Source organism: Thalassophryne amazonica, chromosome 17 (genome assembly GCF_902500255.1).
Source record: "Thalassophryne amazonica chromosome 17, fThaAma1.1, whole genome shotgun sequence".
Taxonomy (NCBI): Eukaryota; Metazoa; Chordata; class Actinopteri; order Batrachoidiformes; family Batrachoididae; genus Thalassophryne; species Thalassophryne amazonica.
Genome location: NC_047119.1, coordinates 21,066,872 through 21,087,648, shown reverse-complemented (window position 1 = coordinate 21,087,648; position 20,777 = coordinate 21,066,872). Strand labels below are relative to the sequence as shown.

Below are 20,777 nucleotides of genomic sequence, written 5' to 3'. Positions count from 1 at the left end.
TTCTATATGTTGGTTTTTCTTTTGCAAACTTAAAAAAAATCATATGTTATTTGATTCACCGTTTACATTTTCTCTACCAGTGATGCACAATCTTTCTATATTAAGAAGGTCTGCAATTTACACAGTGGTGGTAGTAGCTGGAATTCATTTACCTCCGCAGAGTTTTTTTTAGGATTACTCTGAAATGTATTCAGTTACTGAACACAAAATATTACAATTAATCCAAAGCATTCCAAATGTATTACATTTTGTATTCAGTAATTGATTACATTTCAAAGTACCGTAATACTGCCAAACTCTTTCTCCTCATCATTTATTATGTATTTTTTGAGCATTAGTGAAACAGACAAAACAATAATAACACCAAACAACCTAATTTGACTTCACATCTGGAGATGAAGCAGCTGATTTTGTTAATACTCAGCGTACCTAATTTGTGTCTCTCACAAACAGAGACAGCTCAGAGGTTAATTATGTGTGGTTGACCTTCTCCACGTACGAAATGAGAAGACAGCACAGGACTGCATCAACAACAGACAATAATCAAATAACAGGTCGGACACAAAAGGTGGATCTGATGAAACAGCTTGGTGTTAATTTGACAGATCAGAGTCGGGGTGAAGAAACCGAACGAGAGCTGAAAGCAGGAATGGTAGATTTATCTGCATCTCAGTCAGGAGCACAAGTTTCCCAGAGAAGAGAGGATGATGCAAGCTGATGAAAATGATGCAAAAGCTCCAGCCCTGAGGGTAATATCCAGCTAATGTGAGCCACCGCAGATAAAACTTAGAAAGAGAGAGAGAGAGAAAAAAAAAAAAAAAACACTCAGAAAGGTCACTTAGAAGACTCGGGCAACACCGCAGATTTTGTAAGCAACTGCAAAACCTGTGTTATACCTCCATTAAAAATCAAACAAGAAACAATGAAGAGTTCCTTTTTGCAAAACAGAGCATTTTTTTTTATTTGAACCACCAATTTAGGTTTTATTTTCCCACTAAAACAAATTGATTTTTTTAAAGTCTTGCACCTTCAGGTATCGACTCAGCGTGGGTCTAGTAATGGCAACACTTTGACTGACCTTGATAATGACGATGAAGACGGTGTACATCAGCATCAGGTGGTGCTTCTGGATTGGCAGGTGCTGGGTTTGCTGCAGAGCAAACAGCACTGCCCCGATCAGGGTGACCTTAGTGGGGCTTAAAAAAGATAAAAAGCAGTAGTTAGAACAGAGCGTGTGAGAAAGAAAGTCTGAAATAATCTGACATTACCAAGATAAGACCTTGAAGCAGACACTTAACACAGAGTCAAGAGGAGATGTGGGTTTAACTGACTGGTAATATATTTTCTGTTTTTTACACATCCAGATGTGCTAGTGGTCAGTTTGTTTCCAACTCATTTATAAATTAAAAAATGGCTAATGAATCCATTAGAGCTGAAGCAACAACTTGATTAATCAACTGTCAGATAATTAATCAATAACTCTTTTGTATTTTTTAACAAACCTGTATTAATAGCTGTTACATAGAGTGATTGCTGAAGCTATATAGCTGGTAATACAACAACAGGCAAACGTTCTCCAATCACAGCCACAGAGACCTGTACCTCCTCCAGAGTTACTGTGCCCTCCAAAAGTACTGGAACACTTGGTATTTCACACATTTTAATTTGTTTATGCCATTTCAAATACAAGAAAAAAAAATGCCCTCCCTTAAACTCAAACAACTTCACATAAATTATTTAAAAATATAGAAGCCAAGATGATGGGTTACATAAGTAATGCAATGCTTTGATATAATACCTGGAAATAATCCTTTTTGACAGTTTTCTTCAGAAAAGTCAGGGGATGGATACATGAACATTTCCAAGTCAGTGAATATGTCTTGAACTTTATTTACATCAATTAAAAAGAAATACAAACAGTGTGGCACTCTATGGTAAATCTGTATGGTGTATGGACAGTTCTAAAAACTGAGACTGTGCAAAAAGGAGAAGAGTGAAGAAAACCACCAAGACACCCGGACAACCCAGAAGAAGTTTTAGGCTTCTGTGGCTGTGATTGGAGAAATTGTGCACAGTGCATGTTTTGCATTTTGTATTACCAGTTACAGTAAGGCAAATACGTATTTGATCCGCTGTAGATTTTGCAAGTTTTCCCATCTACAAAGAATGGAGAGGTCTGTCATTTTTATCGTAGGTACACTTCAACTGTGAGAGACATAGTAAATAAAAAAATAAAAAAAAATCAGAAAATCACATTGTATGATTTTTACATAATTCATTTGCATTTTATTGCATGAAGTATTTGATACAATAGTAAAACAGACCTTAATATTTGATACAGAAACCTTTGTTTGCAATTACAGTCAATTCCTGTAGTTCTTGACCAATTTTACACACTGCAACAGGAATTTTGGTCCACTCTTTCATACAGCTCTTCTCCAGATGTTTCAGGTTTTGAGTTTCTCCTCCCTCCTAAGATTTTCTGGTGAGTTCAGGTCTGGAGACTGGCTCGGCCACTCCAGGACCTTGAAATGCTTCTTACGGAGCCCCTCCTTAGTCGCCCTGGCTGTGTGTTTGGGGTCATTGTCATGCAGGAAGACCCAGCCACGAATCTCACGATACATGACCCCGTCCATCCGTCCATCCTCCCTTCAATACGGTGCAGTCATCCTGTCCCCTTTGCAGAAAAATAGCCCCAAAAATGATGTTACCACCCACATGCTTCACAGTTGGGACGGTTTTCTTGGAATTGTTCTCATCCTCCAAACATGCGAGTGGAGTTGATACCAAAAAGCTCTATTTTGGTCCCATCTGACCACATGACCTTCTCCCATGCCTCCTCTGGGTCATCCAGATGGTCACTGGTGAACTTCAAACTGGCCTGGACATGTGCTGGCTAGAGCAGGGGGAACTTGCTGCCCTGCAGGATTCTAAACCATGACAGCATCATGTGTTACTAATGTAATCTTTGTGACTGTGCTCCCAGCTCTCTTCAGGTCATTGACCAGGTCCTCCTGTGTAGTTCTGGGCTTTCTCCAAATCATCTTTGCCCCACGAGGGAGATCATGCATGGAGCCCCAGACCAAGGAAGATTAACAGTCATTCTGTGTTTCTTCCATTTTCTAATAACCAACAGTTGTTGTCTTCTCACCAAGCTCCCTGCCTGTTGTCCTGTAGCCCATCCCAGTCTTGTGCAGGTCTACAATTTTGTCCCTGGTGTCCTTAGACACCTCTTTGGTCTTGGCCATGGTGGATAGGTTGGAGTGTGATTGACTGAGTGTGTGAACAGGTGTCTTTTATACAGGCAATGAGTTTAAACAGGTACAATTAATACAGGTATAGAGTGCAGAATAGGAGGGCTTCTTAAAGAAAACCTAACAGATCTGTGAGAGACAGAATTCTTGCTGGTTGGTAGGGGATCAAATACTTATTTCATGCAATAAAATTAAAATTAATTATTTAAAAATCATACAATGTGGAAAAAATCCTCCTGTCTTGGTGTGTTGATGGTTATGATATCTATGTAACTCTGTAGAAGACTTACTATGACATTTTGAGGAGTTCATTTGTTTCAGGTTTCCAAACACCTCGAACAAGTTGTTCGAAATTACTCATCAGACCTCCTCCAGCACCTAGAGACAATAAAATTGTGAAGAACATTAAGAATTATATATCAGACTTAAATCTCTTCTAAAATAATGTCATGCTAAATTTAAACATAAAGGATGTGCAGCAGGCTCGTGTAACAACAAAGGAAAATGAAATGTGTTTCCAAATTAAAGTGTTTTGGAAAGTTGGATAGAACTCTGAGGAGATGATTAATCAAAGAAAATGAGAGGGAGCGAGAAGGGCGGATGATGTAAAGAGAGTGAATCAGGAAGTATAACTGATTGGTGAGGAGGAAGCAAGGACAACTATGAAGGGTGGAAAGGTAGTTGGTCCAGATGGGATACCAACTCAAGGCCTGACAATGTTTTGGTGAGAGGTAGTGGACTTTTTTAATAAAATCTTGGAAAGCGAGAGGATATTAAAAGAACAGAGGAGAGGTGTAATGGTACAGATATTTAAGAATAAGTTTGGCCAAGAAAAAAAAAAACACCTTTGGGCTATGACCTCCGATCAGACAACACCACCCACTGAATTTAAGCAGCATATTAAATAAATAAATAATTGCCGATGATTTTATTCCATTCTTGGTGATAATGAGAGCGAGTGAGTGTGCAAGTCTGTGTGAGACAGAGAGAAAAAAAATTTCATAGTTAAACATCAAATTTTACTTCTTGCTCTGATGACCAGTGACAATATGTGCCTTGATTGTCAGTACATATTGTCGCTTGGGACAATATGTGCCGGTGCCTTTGAACATGGCATATATCATTGTGGTGACAATATATGCACTGTGACATACAGGTATTAAAGGCACCGCGCTGCGGTGGTTTGAATCATATTTATCTAATAGATTACAATTTGTTCATGTAAATGGGGAATCTTGTTCACAGACTAAGGTTAATTATGGAGTTCCACAAGGTTCTGTGCTAGGACCAATTTTATTCACTTTATACATGCTTCCCTTAGGCAGTATTATTAGACGGCATTGCTTAAATTTTCACTGTTACGCAGATGATACCCAGCTTTATCTTTCCATGAAGCCAGAGGACACACACCAATTAGCTAAACTGCAGGATTGTCTTACAGACATAAGGACATGGATGACCTCTAATTTCCTGCTTTTAAACTCAGATAAAACTGAAGTTATTGTACTTGGCCCCACAAATCTTAGAAACATGGTGTCTAACCAGATCCTTACTCTGGATGGCATTACCCTGACCTCTAGTAATACTGTGAGAAATCTTGGAGTCATTTTGATCAGGATATGTCATTCAAAGCGCATATTAAACAATATGTAAGACTGCTTTTTTGCATTTACGCAATATCTCTAAAATTAGAAAGGTCTTGTCTCAGAGTGATGCTGAAAAACTAATTCATGCATTTATTTCCTCTAGGCTGGACTATTGTAATTCATTATTATCAGGTTGTCCTAAAAGTTCCCTGAAAAGCCTTCAGTTAATTCAAAATGCTGCAGCTAGAGTACTGACGGGGACTAGAAGGAGAGAGCATATCTCACCCATATTGGCCTCTCTTCATTGGCTTCCTGTTAATTCTAGAATAGAATTTAAAATTCTTCTTCTTACTTATAAGGTTTTGAATAGTCAGGTCCCTTCTTATCTTAGGGACCTCATAGTACCATATCACCCCAATAGAGCGCTTTGCTCTCAGACTGCAGGTTTACTTGTAGTTCCTAGGGTTTGTAAGAGTAGAATGGGAAGCAGAGCCTTCAGCTTTCAGGCTCCTCTCCTGTGGAACCAGCTCCCAATTCGGATCAGGGAGACAGACACCCTCTCTACTTTTAAGATTAGGCTTAAAACTTTCCTTTTTGCTAAAGCTTATAGTTAGGGCTGGATTGGGTGACCCTGAACCATCCCTTAGTTATGCTGCTATAGACTTAGACTGCTGAGGGGTTCCCATAATGCATTGAGTGTTTCTTTCTCTTTTTGCTCTGTATGCACCACTCTGCATTTAATCATTAGTGATTGATCTCTGCTCCCCTCCACAGCATGTGTTTTTCCCGGTTCTCTCCCTCAGCCCCAACCAGTCCCAGCAGAAGACTGCCCCTCCCTGAGCCTGGTTCTGCTGGAGGTTTCTTCCTGTTAAAAGGGAGTTTTTCCTTCCCACTGTTGCCAAGTGCTTGCTCACAGGGGGTCGTTTTGACCGTTGGGGTTTTTCCGTAATTATTGTATGGCTTTGCCTTACAATATAAAGCGCCTTGGGGCAACTGTTTGTTGTGATTTGGCACTATATAAATAAAATTGATTTGATTTGATTTGATATGCCGTAACAGGAGTCTCCAGTGGCTATGAAGTTTCCAGGTGACACTGTGGACTCATGAGAGTCTGGAGCAGGTTAAGGTGAGCCTGGTGAGGTGGAGGTATGCTCTGGAGAGAAGGTGAATGAAAGTCAATAGGACCAAGACAGAGTACCTGTGTGTGAGAATGAGAGGGAGCATGATGGAATAGTGGGGTTGGAAGGAATAGAGCTGGTGGGTAAGTTTAAATAGGTTTTCTGCAAGAAGGAGAAAGTTTACAGTTCTGAGATTGTACAGCTTAGAGATGGTGGCACTGACAAAAGGCTTTTCTTGGAAGTGACAAGGATAACAGGATTAGGAATGACCATATCAGTAGGACATAGCAGGTCAGACGGTTTGTAGCAAAGTGTAAAAGACAAGATTAAAGATGGTGCTTAGGAGAGGTACAGAAGGATGTTGAGAAAGGAACCACCAACTAGAAGAAGAGGAAGGGCAAAGAGGATATTTTCCAGATAGGTTGGAAAAAGACGTGTAGGTGGTTGGTGTAACTGGAGGACTATGTAGGAAACACAGTAAAACAGAGACAGATGATCTGCTGTGGTAACCCATCACAGCAACAGCCAAAAGGAGGAGAATAAAACATAAAATGAGTTTATATGAACAATGAAAGCCACTAACCTCTAGCCCAGCCAACAGCAATCATGACCAACAAGCCATCCTTGTATTTGCCGTGTGCCTGAGAGACTCCACTTAGCACTTTCCATGTCCTGGTCACTTCTTTCATTCCTGCCAGCACCAGCTTGAAAGGCAGCAGGGAAGCGCAAGAATACACCAGGTCCCAAGGGCAGTAAAACACCAGGTACCTACAGAAACACAAGTGAATTAATTAACTTTCAGAGTTTATTCCACACAGACTGTCTGATTTCAGCAGCCTCCACTTTGTATGCACTCTCTGACAAAAATCTCACTTCACCAGCTGAGGGCGGCTCACATGCATGTAAGATAACTAATCATATGTAGCACCAGCAGAGGGCGCCAAGGCTCTATGTTCACAGAAGGCCTCTGCCTTTAATTCAAGTGTCATCCACATTTCATGTTTACTTAACAGGAAATTCTCAAAATTTACCCCATCATTTTTTTTTTCATTTCATTTTCCATGCTTTTCTTCCTCTGCATCTATCAGATATGTTACCAGATGACTGAAGCATGGAGAACACTGGTACTCCTGGACAGTGGTGTCACAGGCGGCTCGGCCATCATGATGCTGGATAGTATAGCACCACCAAAACAGTACAGCATGGAACTAAACCAGCATGCTAAGGGGCTAGCCCGGGACACCTCCAGAGCTCCTGCACAAGTGGGAAGACATATGATCATTTAGAATCTTTTATAATTTGCATACAGTACATAAAATTTTAGAGATCCCAGAACGTCTAATAGTCTGTTTATACTTGAAGTTCTTAAATCCAGGAAACACTCTTCAACAGCTGTTTATGTTAAACACCTCTGTTACTATGACAAGCAACGTAGAACTTATTACCATTTTACCTAAAGCCATAAAGCCAAAATGCATATGCAAATGCAAATGTATATGTATATATATATATATATATATATATATGAGAAAATAGAGCAAAAACATCTGGCAACATAAGCGTATTTGGCTTGACAACAATTCTTCAATCATTCGCAGCAAATAACTTGACAGAGAAAAAAGGAGTTCATGCAACATTACTCATCTTACAGAAGTACCAGTTTTGCCATGCAATTTTTAAGAAAATTAAAAATAAGACACAAACTTTTGTGGTTTAATTAAATGAACTTTTATCTGGTTTCAAAAGCTTTTTGCTGATCTGAAAGAAATCAACAGAAATAAATTAATCTTCAAAACCAGAAAGGCAACATAATCATTGATCATGACCTGGTTCTGCCTTTTTTCTGGATGTGCGCTCACATTCATTACTATCTATTCTAGCAGGATGAGACAATTATGTAAAAAATGGCTTCCTGTAATGCATCCTATTTTGCAATTTTTTTATTTTTATTTATTTTTTAAAATATCCTCTCTACACCTGGGAGCAGAGCACCCTTAAAGTTCTCGAAGATTTCACCGTAATGGTATGAGAGAAGAGACTACGCTTGAAGTTCTTTTTTTTTAAAGAATAAATAAATAAATAAAATCACTGACCAGAAACAAGGGGGCAAGGAGTCACTCCATTCCGTACATGGGCTAGCAGCTCTTGCTACAGACTCTTATCTACATGAGTCTAGTACCAACATGAGATAGAGGTGGAAGTAGTGAGTGCAGAATGTGGGTCGACTGTTGAAATGAAATTGTGTGGAGCAAAAGTATATGCTTTCTATGAGTGTCAAATTAGAAACATGGCTGTACAGAGCAATACCTATAAATATCTAATAATGTATGTAAAGGATGCCTTTGATCATTCTTATTAAGGTAATTAATGATAAGAATGATTCCATTCTGACTGGACTCCACACCACTTGGAACCATTCCTGCAAACCTCGGTAGTGTTACTTGAGGTCAGACCCAACCGTCCGTTAAGCTGTTTTCGTGTAATCCTTCCATCAAACAAAACCGGTTTGGCAAAAATATTATCAGTGAAGCAGTAGGACAGTGGAGTTTGTCACTGTGACCTTTACTGCTGCAGGACTGTGTAAAGATCAACTGCTTTACAGCTTACAGACAAGGAGCAAAGAAATGGTTGTTGACTATCATTGCAACATTTGTTTTTGGGTGTGGAGCTCAAAGTGCAGAACAGAAATTCAGCATTCAGAGCGACTAACAATGATTGTATAAGTTGAGTAAAAAATAGAGATATGTGAAGAAACTTGCCTGTACTAGTATATTTCAGCGGAAGTAAATCTAAATTAATAGTAAAAGACAAATAAATGTATTTTATTAAAAAACAAATAGCCCAGTTATCTCCCCCTTGAAAATTAGAATCCATAAAGCAATTTCGGAGGAGTTGTGTTTCTGAGGTCAATACCATTTGATGCATAGATAAAAATTTCAATTAAACCCCTTGATGATTTTGGACCAGAATCATTTTCCTTCATGCACAACCATTGTGTGAGATTTCACTGAAATCCACCAAATGGTTTAGGAGTCATAATTACCACAAACATGGAAGGATGGATGTACAGATAGGGTGAGTCTATCCCCCACCACCCCAATATTTTTGTTTGCGGGGTGTATAATTGCCATCAGCTACTCAGTAATCTCAAGGCGCCCAAACCCCTCAACCCAAAATACTCCAATCTACTTGTATAAAACAACTGGTTTTATCTCAATTTGTTAAAATCTATGCTACTAAGACAGACTATAGATAAAAAAAATAATTACCATTTGCTCAACATACAACATATTTACAAAATTATCCTACTGAGGCGTTTCACTGTCTCTGGTAATGTGGATCATTTCTATGACTAATGGGACCAATATTACTCGAGACGTCTTGCTATTTTGACGATGTTTGACTTGTGTGACCCCAACAAAGTCATAACAATAAAATGCTCTCAAGGTCAAAAGCACTGTCTTACCCTCAGCAGGTAGTTATCAGTCAACACTGAACTAGTTGACCTGACTTGATGTGGTCACGCAGGATTACAGACAGATTACAGACTCCTGGAGAGAGCTTTGAGGAGGATTTATAGCTCTCTACCTCCTGTGAATACTCCTCAAGAGTCAGTGTGCAATGTTTGCTCAAAGTTTCTGCCAAAAGCACTTTTATTTAACAGTCATGGCATAAGAAAAAATTAAATATGATTTCATGATTTTATAACTGCACTATAGTGACAAGAGCTGGCGTTACATCAAGATGTTTACGCCACACTAAGTAGAATTCTTGTTCCACACATTTCACCAGTCATCCCAGTGAGTCCTTCATCTTTAAAAAAAAAAAAAAAAAAGTCAGACAGAGTGGTATGACCAATATACTCTGAGGCAGAGAGAGACTGAAAAACAAACAAGATCAATCCGTTCAAACAGAAGAGGTTATGTCTCCACAAAGGACTGTTGGGTGTGCTCTCCCTGAAGGACATGTGAAGTACCTTTAATCTGTCGGGCTAAATGATGAAACCTCCACATTATAAGTGGGAGAAAGATGATGTCGTGTTGAGACAATTTTTTTTTTCAATTTCACAGAAAGCCATCTATACTCTCTGTCCAAGAAATGTACCTCATAGTCCTAAAGAGGTGTTTTTTCTTTCTCTGACAAGAAGGTAAACTGCACAGTCCTGACCTGCAGCGGTGTTCCTTTTTTTGGTGGTCTGTATGCTTGTGCAGTAGTTGATCAGTTTCTCTGTAGCTGGTTACAAACAGACAAAGAAACACACAACCCTTCTGCCGCTTACAATGCAGTCATCTGATCACTCCCCAAGACGATAAAGAACACATGCCTGAGTGCTGAGGACCCCGGTGGCTGGAGAAGGCCAAGGGGATGCCCAAGTCTCAACTGGATGTGTTAGATAGATGGTTACTTAATGCAGTAGACCAGGGCTCAAAATTAATGATGTCTGAGAACCATAAAACCAGCTCCCGGGACACAATGACATGACATGTCTGGGATAACTTTGGGACAGAAGAAAAAATGTCCAAGCAAATTTCGAGATGGATTCAATGCAAGCATCAGTTTCGCGCTTGACACAAAGATGTTATGACAGGTCCGGTCAGCGACAGATCATGAACGAAAACAGCAGCATCTGCGGGACGTATGAGTTCTATTAATATGTTTAGTGTCTATACGCAGCATTATACATCCTTATTCTCACTTATTATGCTGCTGTTCTACAGCTCTAATGCTTCTATATTAATCTGAGAAACACGGTGGATATTTTAATTTACCTTGTGAAAACTCTCATGTCGTCATGAGAAGCAGCAAACTCCACCCAGCAGAACTTGCTGCTGATGGTTATCTCCTTGATTTGTTTTTGGAGCTGTGCCATTTCTGCATGGTGTTCTTCAATGTGGTCAAGAGACAAATCCAGCACAGCAGGCTCAGGAGTGGCTCAGTAGTCATGGTCGAGATATTCCACTTCCACAGACGGGTCATCAGTCTGCAATGTTTCTGTGTTGGGTCGCTCTGTCCTTTCCCAAACTCCAGGCTGTGGGGCTGGAAGACTGAAGTTTTCAGATACTGCAGAGGAGCCACTGTGAGACCTCTCAACTGCTGCATGCTCTCTGCTGTTTTGGTGCGGGGGGGTTTCCTGAACAGAAGCCGAGCTGTTTGAGAGAGGTCTGTTCTGCAGTTGAGGAGTAAGGTTCTAAGCCACGGGTAGTGGCAAATTTCCGCCCGACTCTCGTGTTCAATTGCCCGTGCCACCGAGCAATGAACTGCACTGTTGCTGAAAAGTCAGCCACTTCAGCATCCTGAGGCTGTGAAACACTAAGAAGCTGCAGCTCAGAGCACAGCTGAGGAGCGAAGCTGAACATAGTTTCTATCCACAAGTTTAATCTTAGCAGGAGAGCGAGCCAGAGAGAGAGAGAGAGAGAGGGAAAGAGAGACAGAGGGAGAGCAAGCGAGAGAGGACTTAATTTTTCATTTTTACTCTTGCTTTGACAATGTAAACATATGTTTCCCGTGTCAATTAAGCTCCACTGAAATTGAAAATTGAGAAGGAGACAGACAGAGAGGGAGAGTGCTGTCTTTTCCCTTTTAAGCCTATAAAATAAGTCTATGAAAGTCTATTTAATTCACTGGGTAATTCACTGGGTAAAAACACGGGAATGCAATTTCAGGGTGGTTTACTGGCAGAATAATCAAGTTTAATTTTAGACAGTGGCTGACCTCCTGAGCGAACGCAGGAACTGGAAGCAGCGATTTACCATGGATTTAATGGTTCACGTTTGCTGAAAACAATGGCATATTTTAGAACTACCGCACGTCACGCAACATGATGTTAACAGGTTAATGTTAACGTGTGAGGAATGCTGCTTCTGATATCAAACAGAATTAAATGAAAATCAGGTGTTCAGTTTTGTGCAGGTATAACCTTCGTTTGCTGTTTAAAAATATCCAAATCTGTTGAAGATGATGGATGAAGTTTATGTTGAGGATGTAACTTTTGTGTCTGTAACACACAGAAAGGAGCATACTGTTCAACCTAAAAAATGAAATGTGGCACCAACCCATCATTTATATTGCATATAAATTAAAATATTTTCATGAGAAAAATTGTAAACTTTAACCATGTTCTTACAAATGTATCCTTTGTAAATGACACATTCAGGATAGATAGCAAAGCAGATAACAGAATATGTACAGAGGAATCTTTCAAATGGTGAAACAAGTACCAAATTTGGCACAAATACTCCTTAGACTTTACTCTTTTGTAAAAGCACATTAGCCACCTAAATTTTCAATAGGCAGCCAGGTAGGGGTTAATTGAAGAATTACACAGGAGTCAAAATTTAAAAATGCTCCAATCATATTGAAAACTATATCACATTATTTGTCTAATCACAAAAATTCCAAAGTAATAGTTTGGACTATCTGTGACTGAATGTGATAGAGCTATTTGGGGTTTTCACGTATCCTATAATCCCTTGCATGCCAGAGAGTCGCTGCAGTCAAAACAACAGAGAATCCACATGATGACAATTGTAAATGAATATTATACTACAAAAATTTTATTTTTTATGCTTTTCATCACGTTAATAAGAGACTGCATGCATGGTATACTGAAAACTTGCTAAACAATTATAACAAATAATCCGTCTCTGCTACGTTTAATTTGCGTGGAATTTAATAAGCGCAAACCGAATTTCAGACACATGGGGTCTGTTAGAAAAGTATCGGACCTTTTTATTTTTTGCAAAAACCTGATGGATTTGAATCACCTGTGCTTGCATGAGCAAACCTTGAACCTTCGTGCGCATGCGTGAACTTTTTGACGCCTGTCGATTGCATCATTTTCTGGTAAGCAGCCTTTGTGTGAAGATGTGTGCAGTACGCTCAGCGGATTTTCATTTCAATGAAAAAGACGGAACAACTGGAGCAGCGCCGCATCAAATTTTGCCAGAAACTGGGCGACAGTGAAAACCATTTGGATGATTCAGACGGATTTCGGTGGCTTTTCAGTCGTGTGACTATCTGAGAAATTGTGGAAGAGGTGGGCATGTCACAGCATGTCCTGTGAGACTTCAACACGGAGGCGCTTTTGCTCCAACGTTAGCAGCAGCATGAATTTCGAATGCCTGTTTTCATGGCCAAATCTTGTGTCACAATGGAATGTGCCGAAAAAGTGCTGATGTCCACCTCTTCCGCAATTTCTCGGACAGTCACACGACGGTCCTGCATCACCACAGTGTTCACTTTGGAATGATCTGGTCATTTCAGCATGTTGATGGCCGACCAGAGCGTGGTTCGCTCTCCACCGTTGTGCGGACGTCTTTAAACCGGTTGTACCGCTCCTTAATCTGTGTGATGCCCAAAGCATCGTCACCGAAAGCTATAATAATAATGGAATAGTTTTGACTGTGTTGAATGTTTGGTCTCCAAAGTAAAGTTCAAACAAGATCAACATCTATTGGATTCTATGACATATGTCTATGTGAAATATTTTACCCTGTAACATGACAACTAAGCACGACACATGGTGCAAATTGTTCCTTTTTAAAACCCTATTATCTCAACCAATAATATGCATCACATTTTACCAAAATTATAGTAACTTTAACTTTTGACCCCTGTACAAACTGAAACTGACCTTTGTCACCATTCTCACTGTTTTTAACCACATAACATTCCGTCATAGGTAGTCCAAACTATACCTTTTTGGAACCTGTGTGATCAGACAAATAACATGGTACAGTTTTCAATATGATTGGAGCATTTTTAATTTTTGATACCTGTGTAATTCTTCAATTGACCCCTACCTGGCTGCCTACTGAAAATTTAGGTGGCTAACATGCTTTTACAAGAGTAATGTCTAAGGAGTATGTTTGACAATGTTGGTGCTTGTTTCTAGAAATGAACAATTGTTACAGTTATCTGCTCCACTAAGAATCAAACCTTACTCGTTATATTTTTTTGTCTGTAACAAGTAGGACATCACAATAAGAGCAAGACACTGGTAAAAAAAAGACAAAGGACTATCAGCAAAGGCTGCCAAACAGATACATTAAAATCCAAATAAAATATCCGAACACAAAATGAAGTTAAAATAATAACTTTGCATTCTGACAGTGACGAAGAAATATTTGAACTCTCATCTTGGCTGAAAGCTTTTTCAGTTGGATTTTCAATAAATTGATGTGCAAAATGCGACTACAAATTTAGAATGAAAAATCACTGATTGCTTGAACTCTCATCTGAGGCTTTCAGCCCTTCTACTTTGTCACCTTGATTTTCAATTCAATTTATTTAATTTATATAGCGCCAAATCAAAACAAATTTGCCTCAAGGCGCTTCACACAAATTAAGGTCTAACCTTACCAACCCCTAGAGCAAGCACACGGTGGTAAGAAAAAAAAAAAACTCCTTCTGAGGAAGAAACCTCAAGCAGACCAGATTCAAAGGGGTGACCCTCTGCTTGGGCCATGCTACAAACAGAAATTACAAAACAAATCAAAAAACGAATATACAAGAAATGTTGCCGTGCACAGCACAGGTGGCTTTCAGAAACAGACACCACACTCATCTATGGATGGAGCCGCACCTCAAACAGAGAGAGGAAAAAAAACAGAATCAGGCATCAGAAAGACAGCAAATACAGTATAATTTGACAGCATTAAGTAACAAGAAGAATAAAAGAAATACTAAAGTGATCGCCAGCCACTAGACCTAAGCTTCACTAAAAGACCCAGACTTTAGATAAAGTTGAGGCCACAGCCTGCTCCTTTTCCTAATAAAATGAATTTTGTTGTGTGGGCCAGAGGGCGCCCTGCCTGAAGTGTGGGCTTCAGGCACGAGAGGGCGCTGCCGCCACGGACACAACCGGGAGTGACAGCTGTAACACATCAACTCGTGACAGCTGTCACCCATCTTCATTTCATCACTCCATAAAAGCCGGATGTCATCTCCACCTCGCTGCCGAGATATCATCTACCTGTAGAGGTAACGACTCTCAGCCGTTCATGTGCTTACACATAAGTCTTTGTTCTGTATGTGTTTTGCAGGAGTACCTGTTTAATCTCAGGACAGCAGGAGCTGGTGATTGGGAGCTAGGACTGCATTCCTTTTCCCCCTGAGAGATAACTGCATTACTCTGCACTTTCTTGTATTAGAGGTGGAGGTGATATTTCCACCATTGTTGTTACTGGGTGTGCACGCACCCACCTCTTACTGTTTTTGCTCCTCGCCAGCAGTACCAGATCCGACATCCGGAGACTGTGGCCACCTGGGAATTCGGGACTTGGCGCCTCCAGTATTCTCCAGGTTCGGTGGCGGAGGAAATCGTGTGGTTCCGGTTCTTCTCAGGACAGACGTCTTCTATCCTCGAGCCTGCCCACACGTCACCTTTCTAGATTGACTGTTTGCATAAATTCTGTAATCATCTGTGTTCTGGTTGTGCTTGTTTCACAACAGTAAAGTGGTCATATTCGACTCTTTCATTGTCCGTTCATTTACGCCCCCTGTTGTGGGTCCGTGTCACTACACTTTCCCAACAGGATATCTCGGCCAGCGTCATGGATCCCGAGGGGCGTCAACCATCTGTTGGACAACCAATGGAAGAGCAGGGTGCACAGGCGTCTGCAGGAGGCGTAATTGGTGAGTTGCAGCAAATCCTCACCGCCTTTACTGCTCGGTTGGATTTGATGACCGAGCAAAACGTCATCCTTAATCGCAGGATGGAGGCTCTCACTGCGCAGGTGGAAGCGCGCGCTCAGGGCGCTGCTGCAGCTCCTCCTCCTGCCGACCCAGTGCAGAATATAGACGTTCCTCTGGTCGTTCAAGGACCCCCCCCCACCATCCCCTGAAGCATACATAAGTCCCCCAGAGCCATACGGAGGTTGTGTGGAGACATGCGCGGACTTTCTGATGCAGTGTTCGCTCGTCTTCGCACAATGTCCCATAATGTACGCGTCTGATGCCAGTAAGGTGGCTTATGTAATCAACTTGCTTCGAGGTGAGGCACGAGCTTGGGCTACAGCGCTTTGGGAGCAAAATTCACGGTTAGAAGAACGCCGTCGGGAGCGAGACAAAGGACGTGGCCGGGCACGCGCCGTCCCTCTCCCTTCTGGGTCCGAAAAGGTTCCGCCCTCCCCACGCTCCACAGCCTCAACGCTCTGTGTGGCTACAGCTCCCCCTGCTGACGAAGCTATGGACACGAGCAGGGCCACATTTAGACCACCTAACAGACAGAGGAGGCTGGCTCGCGGGGAGTGCTTTGTCTGTGGCTCGAGTGAGCATCAGCTAAGAGACTGCCCCAATCAGTTAAACAGCAACGCCCGCCCCTAGAAACTGGGCTTAGGGTGGGCCAAGACATTCACGTGGACATACACATATTTCCACACGACTCCCAGTTACAATCCTGAGCGGGGATTTAACCCTTCAAGCCCCAGCACTGGTGGACACAGGGTCAGAAGGGAAACTGCTAGACAGCAGATGGGCTAGGGAGGTAGGGCTCCCTCTGGTGGCGCTCCCTTCGCCATTGCAGGTGAGGGCACTAGATGGCACACTTCTCCCTTTGATCACGCACAAGACACAACCAGTAACTCTGGTGGTGTCTGGAAATCATCGGGAGGAGATCGAGTTTTTGTGACTCCTTATACCTCCCGCGTGATTTTGGGTTTCCCGTGGATGTTGAAACACAATCCCCGGATTGATTGGCCGTCTGGGGTGGTGGTGCAGTGGAGAGAAACCTGCCATCGGGTGTGTTTAGGATCCTCGGTTCCTCCCGGTTTACATGCTAAGGAGGAGGTCAAAGTCCCTCCCAATCTGACAGCTGTGCCGGTTGAGTACCATGATCTGGCTGACATCTTCAGCAAGGATCTGGCACACACCCTTCCCCCGCACCGTCCGTACGATTGTGCCATTGATTTGATTCCGGGCGTTAAATTCCCGTCCAGCAGGCTGTACAACCTCTCACGACCTGAGCGCGAATCAATGGAGACCTATATCCGGGACTCGTTAGCTGCCGGGCTGATCCGGAACTCCACCTCCCCGATGGGTGCAGGTTTCTTTTTTGTGGGCAAGACTGTGGGTGACTATCCAGGGTTGGGACCAGGAAGCAGAGTTGTAGTCTTACACACCTCTCTGCAGCTTCTCTCCCCCTGCCATCCCCCCAATACTCCATCCCCGTAGAGACGGTGCCTGCTCCCAGACCACCAATAACCAGCAAAAATCTATTTAAGCATAAAGATTTCAAAAAGAAAAAATAATATAGCACCTTCAACTTGCACCACAGACTAAACAGTTAAATGTGGTCTATTAAACATTAGGTCTCTCTCTTCTAAGTCCCTGTTAGTAATGATATAATAATTGATCAACATATTGATTTATTCTGCCTTACAGAAACCTGGTTACAGCAGGATGAATATGTAGTTTAAATGAGTCAACAACCCCGAGTCACACTAACTGCCAGAACGCTCGTAGCCGGGCCGAGGCGGAGGATTAGCAGCAATCGTCCATTCCAGCTTATTAATTAATCAAAAACCCAGACAGAGCTTTAATTCATTTGAAGCTTGACTCTAGTCTGTCCATCCAAAAAACAGTTTTATTGTTGTTATCTATCGTCCTCCTGGTCATTACTGTGAGTTTCTCTGTGAATTTTCAGAACTTTTGTTGACTTAGTGCTTAGCTCAGATAAGATAATTATAGTGGGCGATTTTAACATCCACACAGATGCTGAGAATGACAGCCTCAAACACTGCATTTAATCTCTTATAGACTCAATTGGCTTTGCTCAAAATGTAAATGAGTCCACCCACCACTTTAATCATATCTTAGATCTTGTTCTGACTTATGGTATGGAATTGAAGACTTAAGAGTCTTCCCTGAAAACTCCTTCTGTCTGATCATTTCTTAATAACATTTACATTACTCGATGGACTACCCAGCAGTGGGAATAAGTTTCATTACACTAGAAGTCTTTGAGAAAGCGCTGTAACTAGGTTTAAGGATATGATTCCTTCTTTATGTTCTCTAATGCCATATACCAACACAGTGCAGAGTAGCTACCTAAACTCTGTAAGTGAGATAGAATATCTCGTCAATAGTTTTACATCCTCATTGAAGACAACTTTGGATGCTGTAGCTCCTCTGAAAAAGAGAGCTTTAAATCAGAAGTGCCTGACTTCATGGTATAACTCACAAACTCGCAGCTTAAAGCAGATAACCCGTAAGTTGGAGAGGAAATGGCGTCTCACTAATTTAGAAGATCTTCACTTAGCCTGGAAAAAGAGTCTGTTGCTCTATAAAAGCCCTCCGTAAAGCTAGGACATCTTACTACTCATCACTAATTGAAGAAAATAACAACAACCCCAGGTTTCTTTTCAGCACTGTAGCCAGGCTGACAAAGAGTCAGAGCTCTATTGAGCCAAGTATTCCTTTAACTTTAACTAGTAATGACTTCATGACTTTCTTTGCTAATAAAATTTTAACTATTAGAGAAAAAAATTACTCATAACCATCCCAAAGACGTATCGTTATCTTTGGCTGCTTTCAGTGATGCCGGTATTTGGTTAGACTCTTTCTCTCAGATTGTTCTGTCTGAGTTATTTTCATTAGTTACTTCATCCAAACCATCAACATGTCTATTAGACCCCATTCCTACCAGGCTGCTCAAGGAAGCCCTACCATTATTTAATGCTTCGATCTTAAATATGATCAATCTATCTTTATTAGTTGGCTATGTACCACAGGCTTTTAAGGTGGCAGTGATTAAACCATTACTTAAAAAGCCATCACTTGACCCAGCTATGTTAGCTAATTATAGGCCAATCTCCAACCTTCCTTTTCTCTCAAAAATTCTTGAAAGGGTAGTTGTAAAACAGCTAACTGATCATCTGCAGAGGAATGGTCTATTTGAAGAGTTTCAGTCAGGTTTTAGAATTCATCATAGTACAGAAACAGCATTAGTGAAGGTTACAAATGATCTTCTTATGGCCTCAGACAGTGGACTCATCTCTGTGCTTGTTCTTTTAGACCTCAGTGCTGCTTTTGATACTGTTGACCATAAAATTTTATTACAGAGATTAGAGCATGCCATAGGTATTAAAGGCACTGCGCTGCGGTGGTTTGAATCATATTTATCTAATAGATTACAATTTGTTCATGTAAATGGGGAATCTTCTTCACAGACTAAGGTTAATTATGGAGTTCCACAAGGTTCTGTGATAGGACCAATTTTATTCACTTTATACATGCTTCCCTTAGGCAGTATTATTAGACGGCATTGCTTAAATTTTCATTGTTACGCAGATGATACCCAGCTTTATCTATCCATGAAGCCAGAGGACACACACCAATTAGCTAAACTGCAGGATTGTCTTACAGACATAAAGACATGGATGACCTCTAATTTCCTGCTTTTAAACTCAGATAAAACTGAAGTTATTGTACTTGGCCCCACAAATCTTAGAAACATGGTGTCTAACCAGATCCTTACTCTGGATGACATTACCCTGACCTCTAGTAATACTGTGAGAAATCTTGGAGTCATTTTTGATCAGGATATGTCATTCAAAGTGCATATTAAACAAATATGTAGGACTGCTTTTTTGCATTTACGCAATATCTCTAAAATTAGAAAGGTCTTGTCTCAGAGTGATGCTGAAAAACTAATTCATGCATTTATTTCCTCTAGGCTGGACTATTGTAATTCATTATTATATATATTCATTATTATCAGGTTGTCCTAAAAGTTCCCTGAAAAGCCTTCAGTTAATTCAAAATGCTGCAGCTAGAGTACTAACGGGGACTAGAAGGAGAGAGCATATCTCACCCATATTGGCCTCTCTTCATTGGCTTCCTGTTAATTCTAGAATAGAATTTAAAATTCTTCTTCTTACTTATAAGGTTTTGAATAATCAGGTCCCATCTTATCTTAGGGACCTCATAGTACCATATCACCCCAATAGAGCGCTTCGCTCTCAGACTGCAGGCTTACTTGTAGTTCCTAGGGTTTGTAAGAGTAGAATGGGAGGCAGAGCCTTCAGCTTTCAGGCTCCTCTCCTGTGGAACCAGCTCCCAATTCGGATCAGGGAGACAGACACCCTCTCTACTTTTAAGATTAGGCTTAAAACTTTCCTTTTTGCTAAAGCTTATAGTTAGGGCTGGATCAGGTGACCCTGAACCATCCCTTAGTTATGCTGCTATAGACTTAGACTGCTGGGGGGTTCCCATGATGCACTGAGTGTTTCTTTCTCGTTTTGCTCTGTATACACCACTCTGCATTTAATCATTAGTGATTGATCTCTGCTCCCCTCCACAGCATGTCTTTTTCCTGGTTCTCTCCCTCAGCCCCAACCAGTCCCAGCAGAAGACTGCCCCTCCCTGAGCCTGGTTCTGCTGGAGGTTTCTTGCTGTTAAAAGGGAGTTTTTCCTTCCCACTGTCGCCAAATGCTTGCTCACAGGGGGTCGTTTTGACCATTGGGGTTTTTACGTAATTATTGTATGGCCTTGCCTTACAATATAAAGCGCCTTGGGGCAACTGTTTGTTGTGATTTGGTGCTATATAAATAAAATTGATTGAATTGATTGATTGATTGAAGAAAGACGGCGGACTCCGTCCATGCATTGATTACAGGGGGCTGAATGAGATTACGGTTCGCAATCGATACCCGTTGCCCCTGTTAGATTCAGTGTTCACGCCCCTGCATGGAGCCCAAATCTTCACTAAACTGGATCTTAGGAATGCGTACCACCTGGTTCGGGTCCGGAAGGGAGATGAGTGGAAGACGGCATTTAACACCCCGTTAGGTCATTTTGAGTACCTGGTCATGCCGTTC

At 41.2% G+C, this 20,777-nt stretch overlaps 1 protein-coding gene across 1 annotated transcript in view; it reads right to left on the bottom strand.

The window, feature by feature from the left end:
* Positions 1-20,777, bottom strand: part of tmem38b (transmembrane protein 38B) — a 35,612-nt gene that overhangs the window by 4,965 nt on the left and 9,870 nt on the right. The window contains exons 2-5 of the mRNA XM_034192422.1: positions 7,056-7,212; positions 6,542-6,726; positions 3,545-3,632; positions 1,079-1,196 (exon numbers count right to left, since the gene is read on the bottom strand). Coding sequence (XP_034048313.1) covers positions 1,079-1,196; positions 3,545-3,632; positions 6,542-6,726; positions 7,056-7,212 — 548 coding nt within the window. The remainder of the gene's footprint in view (positions 1-1,078; positions 1,197-3,544; positions 3,633-6,541; positions 6,727-7,055; positions 7,213-20,777) is intronic.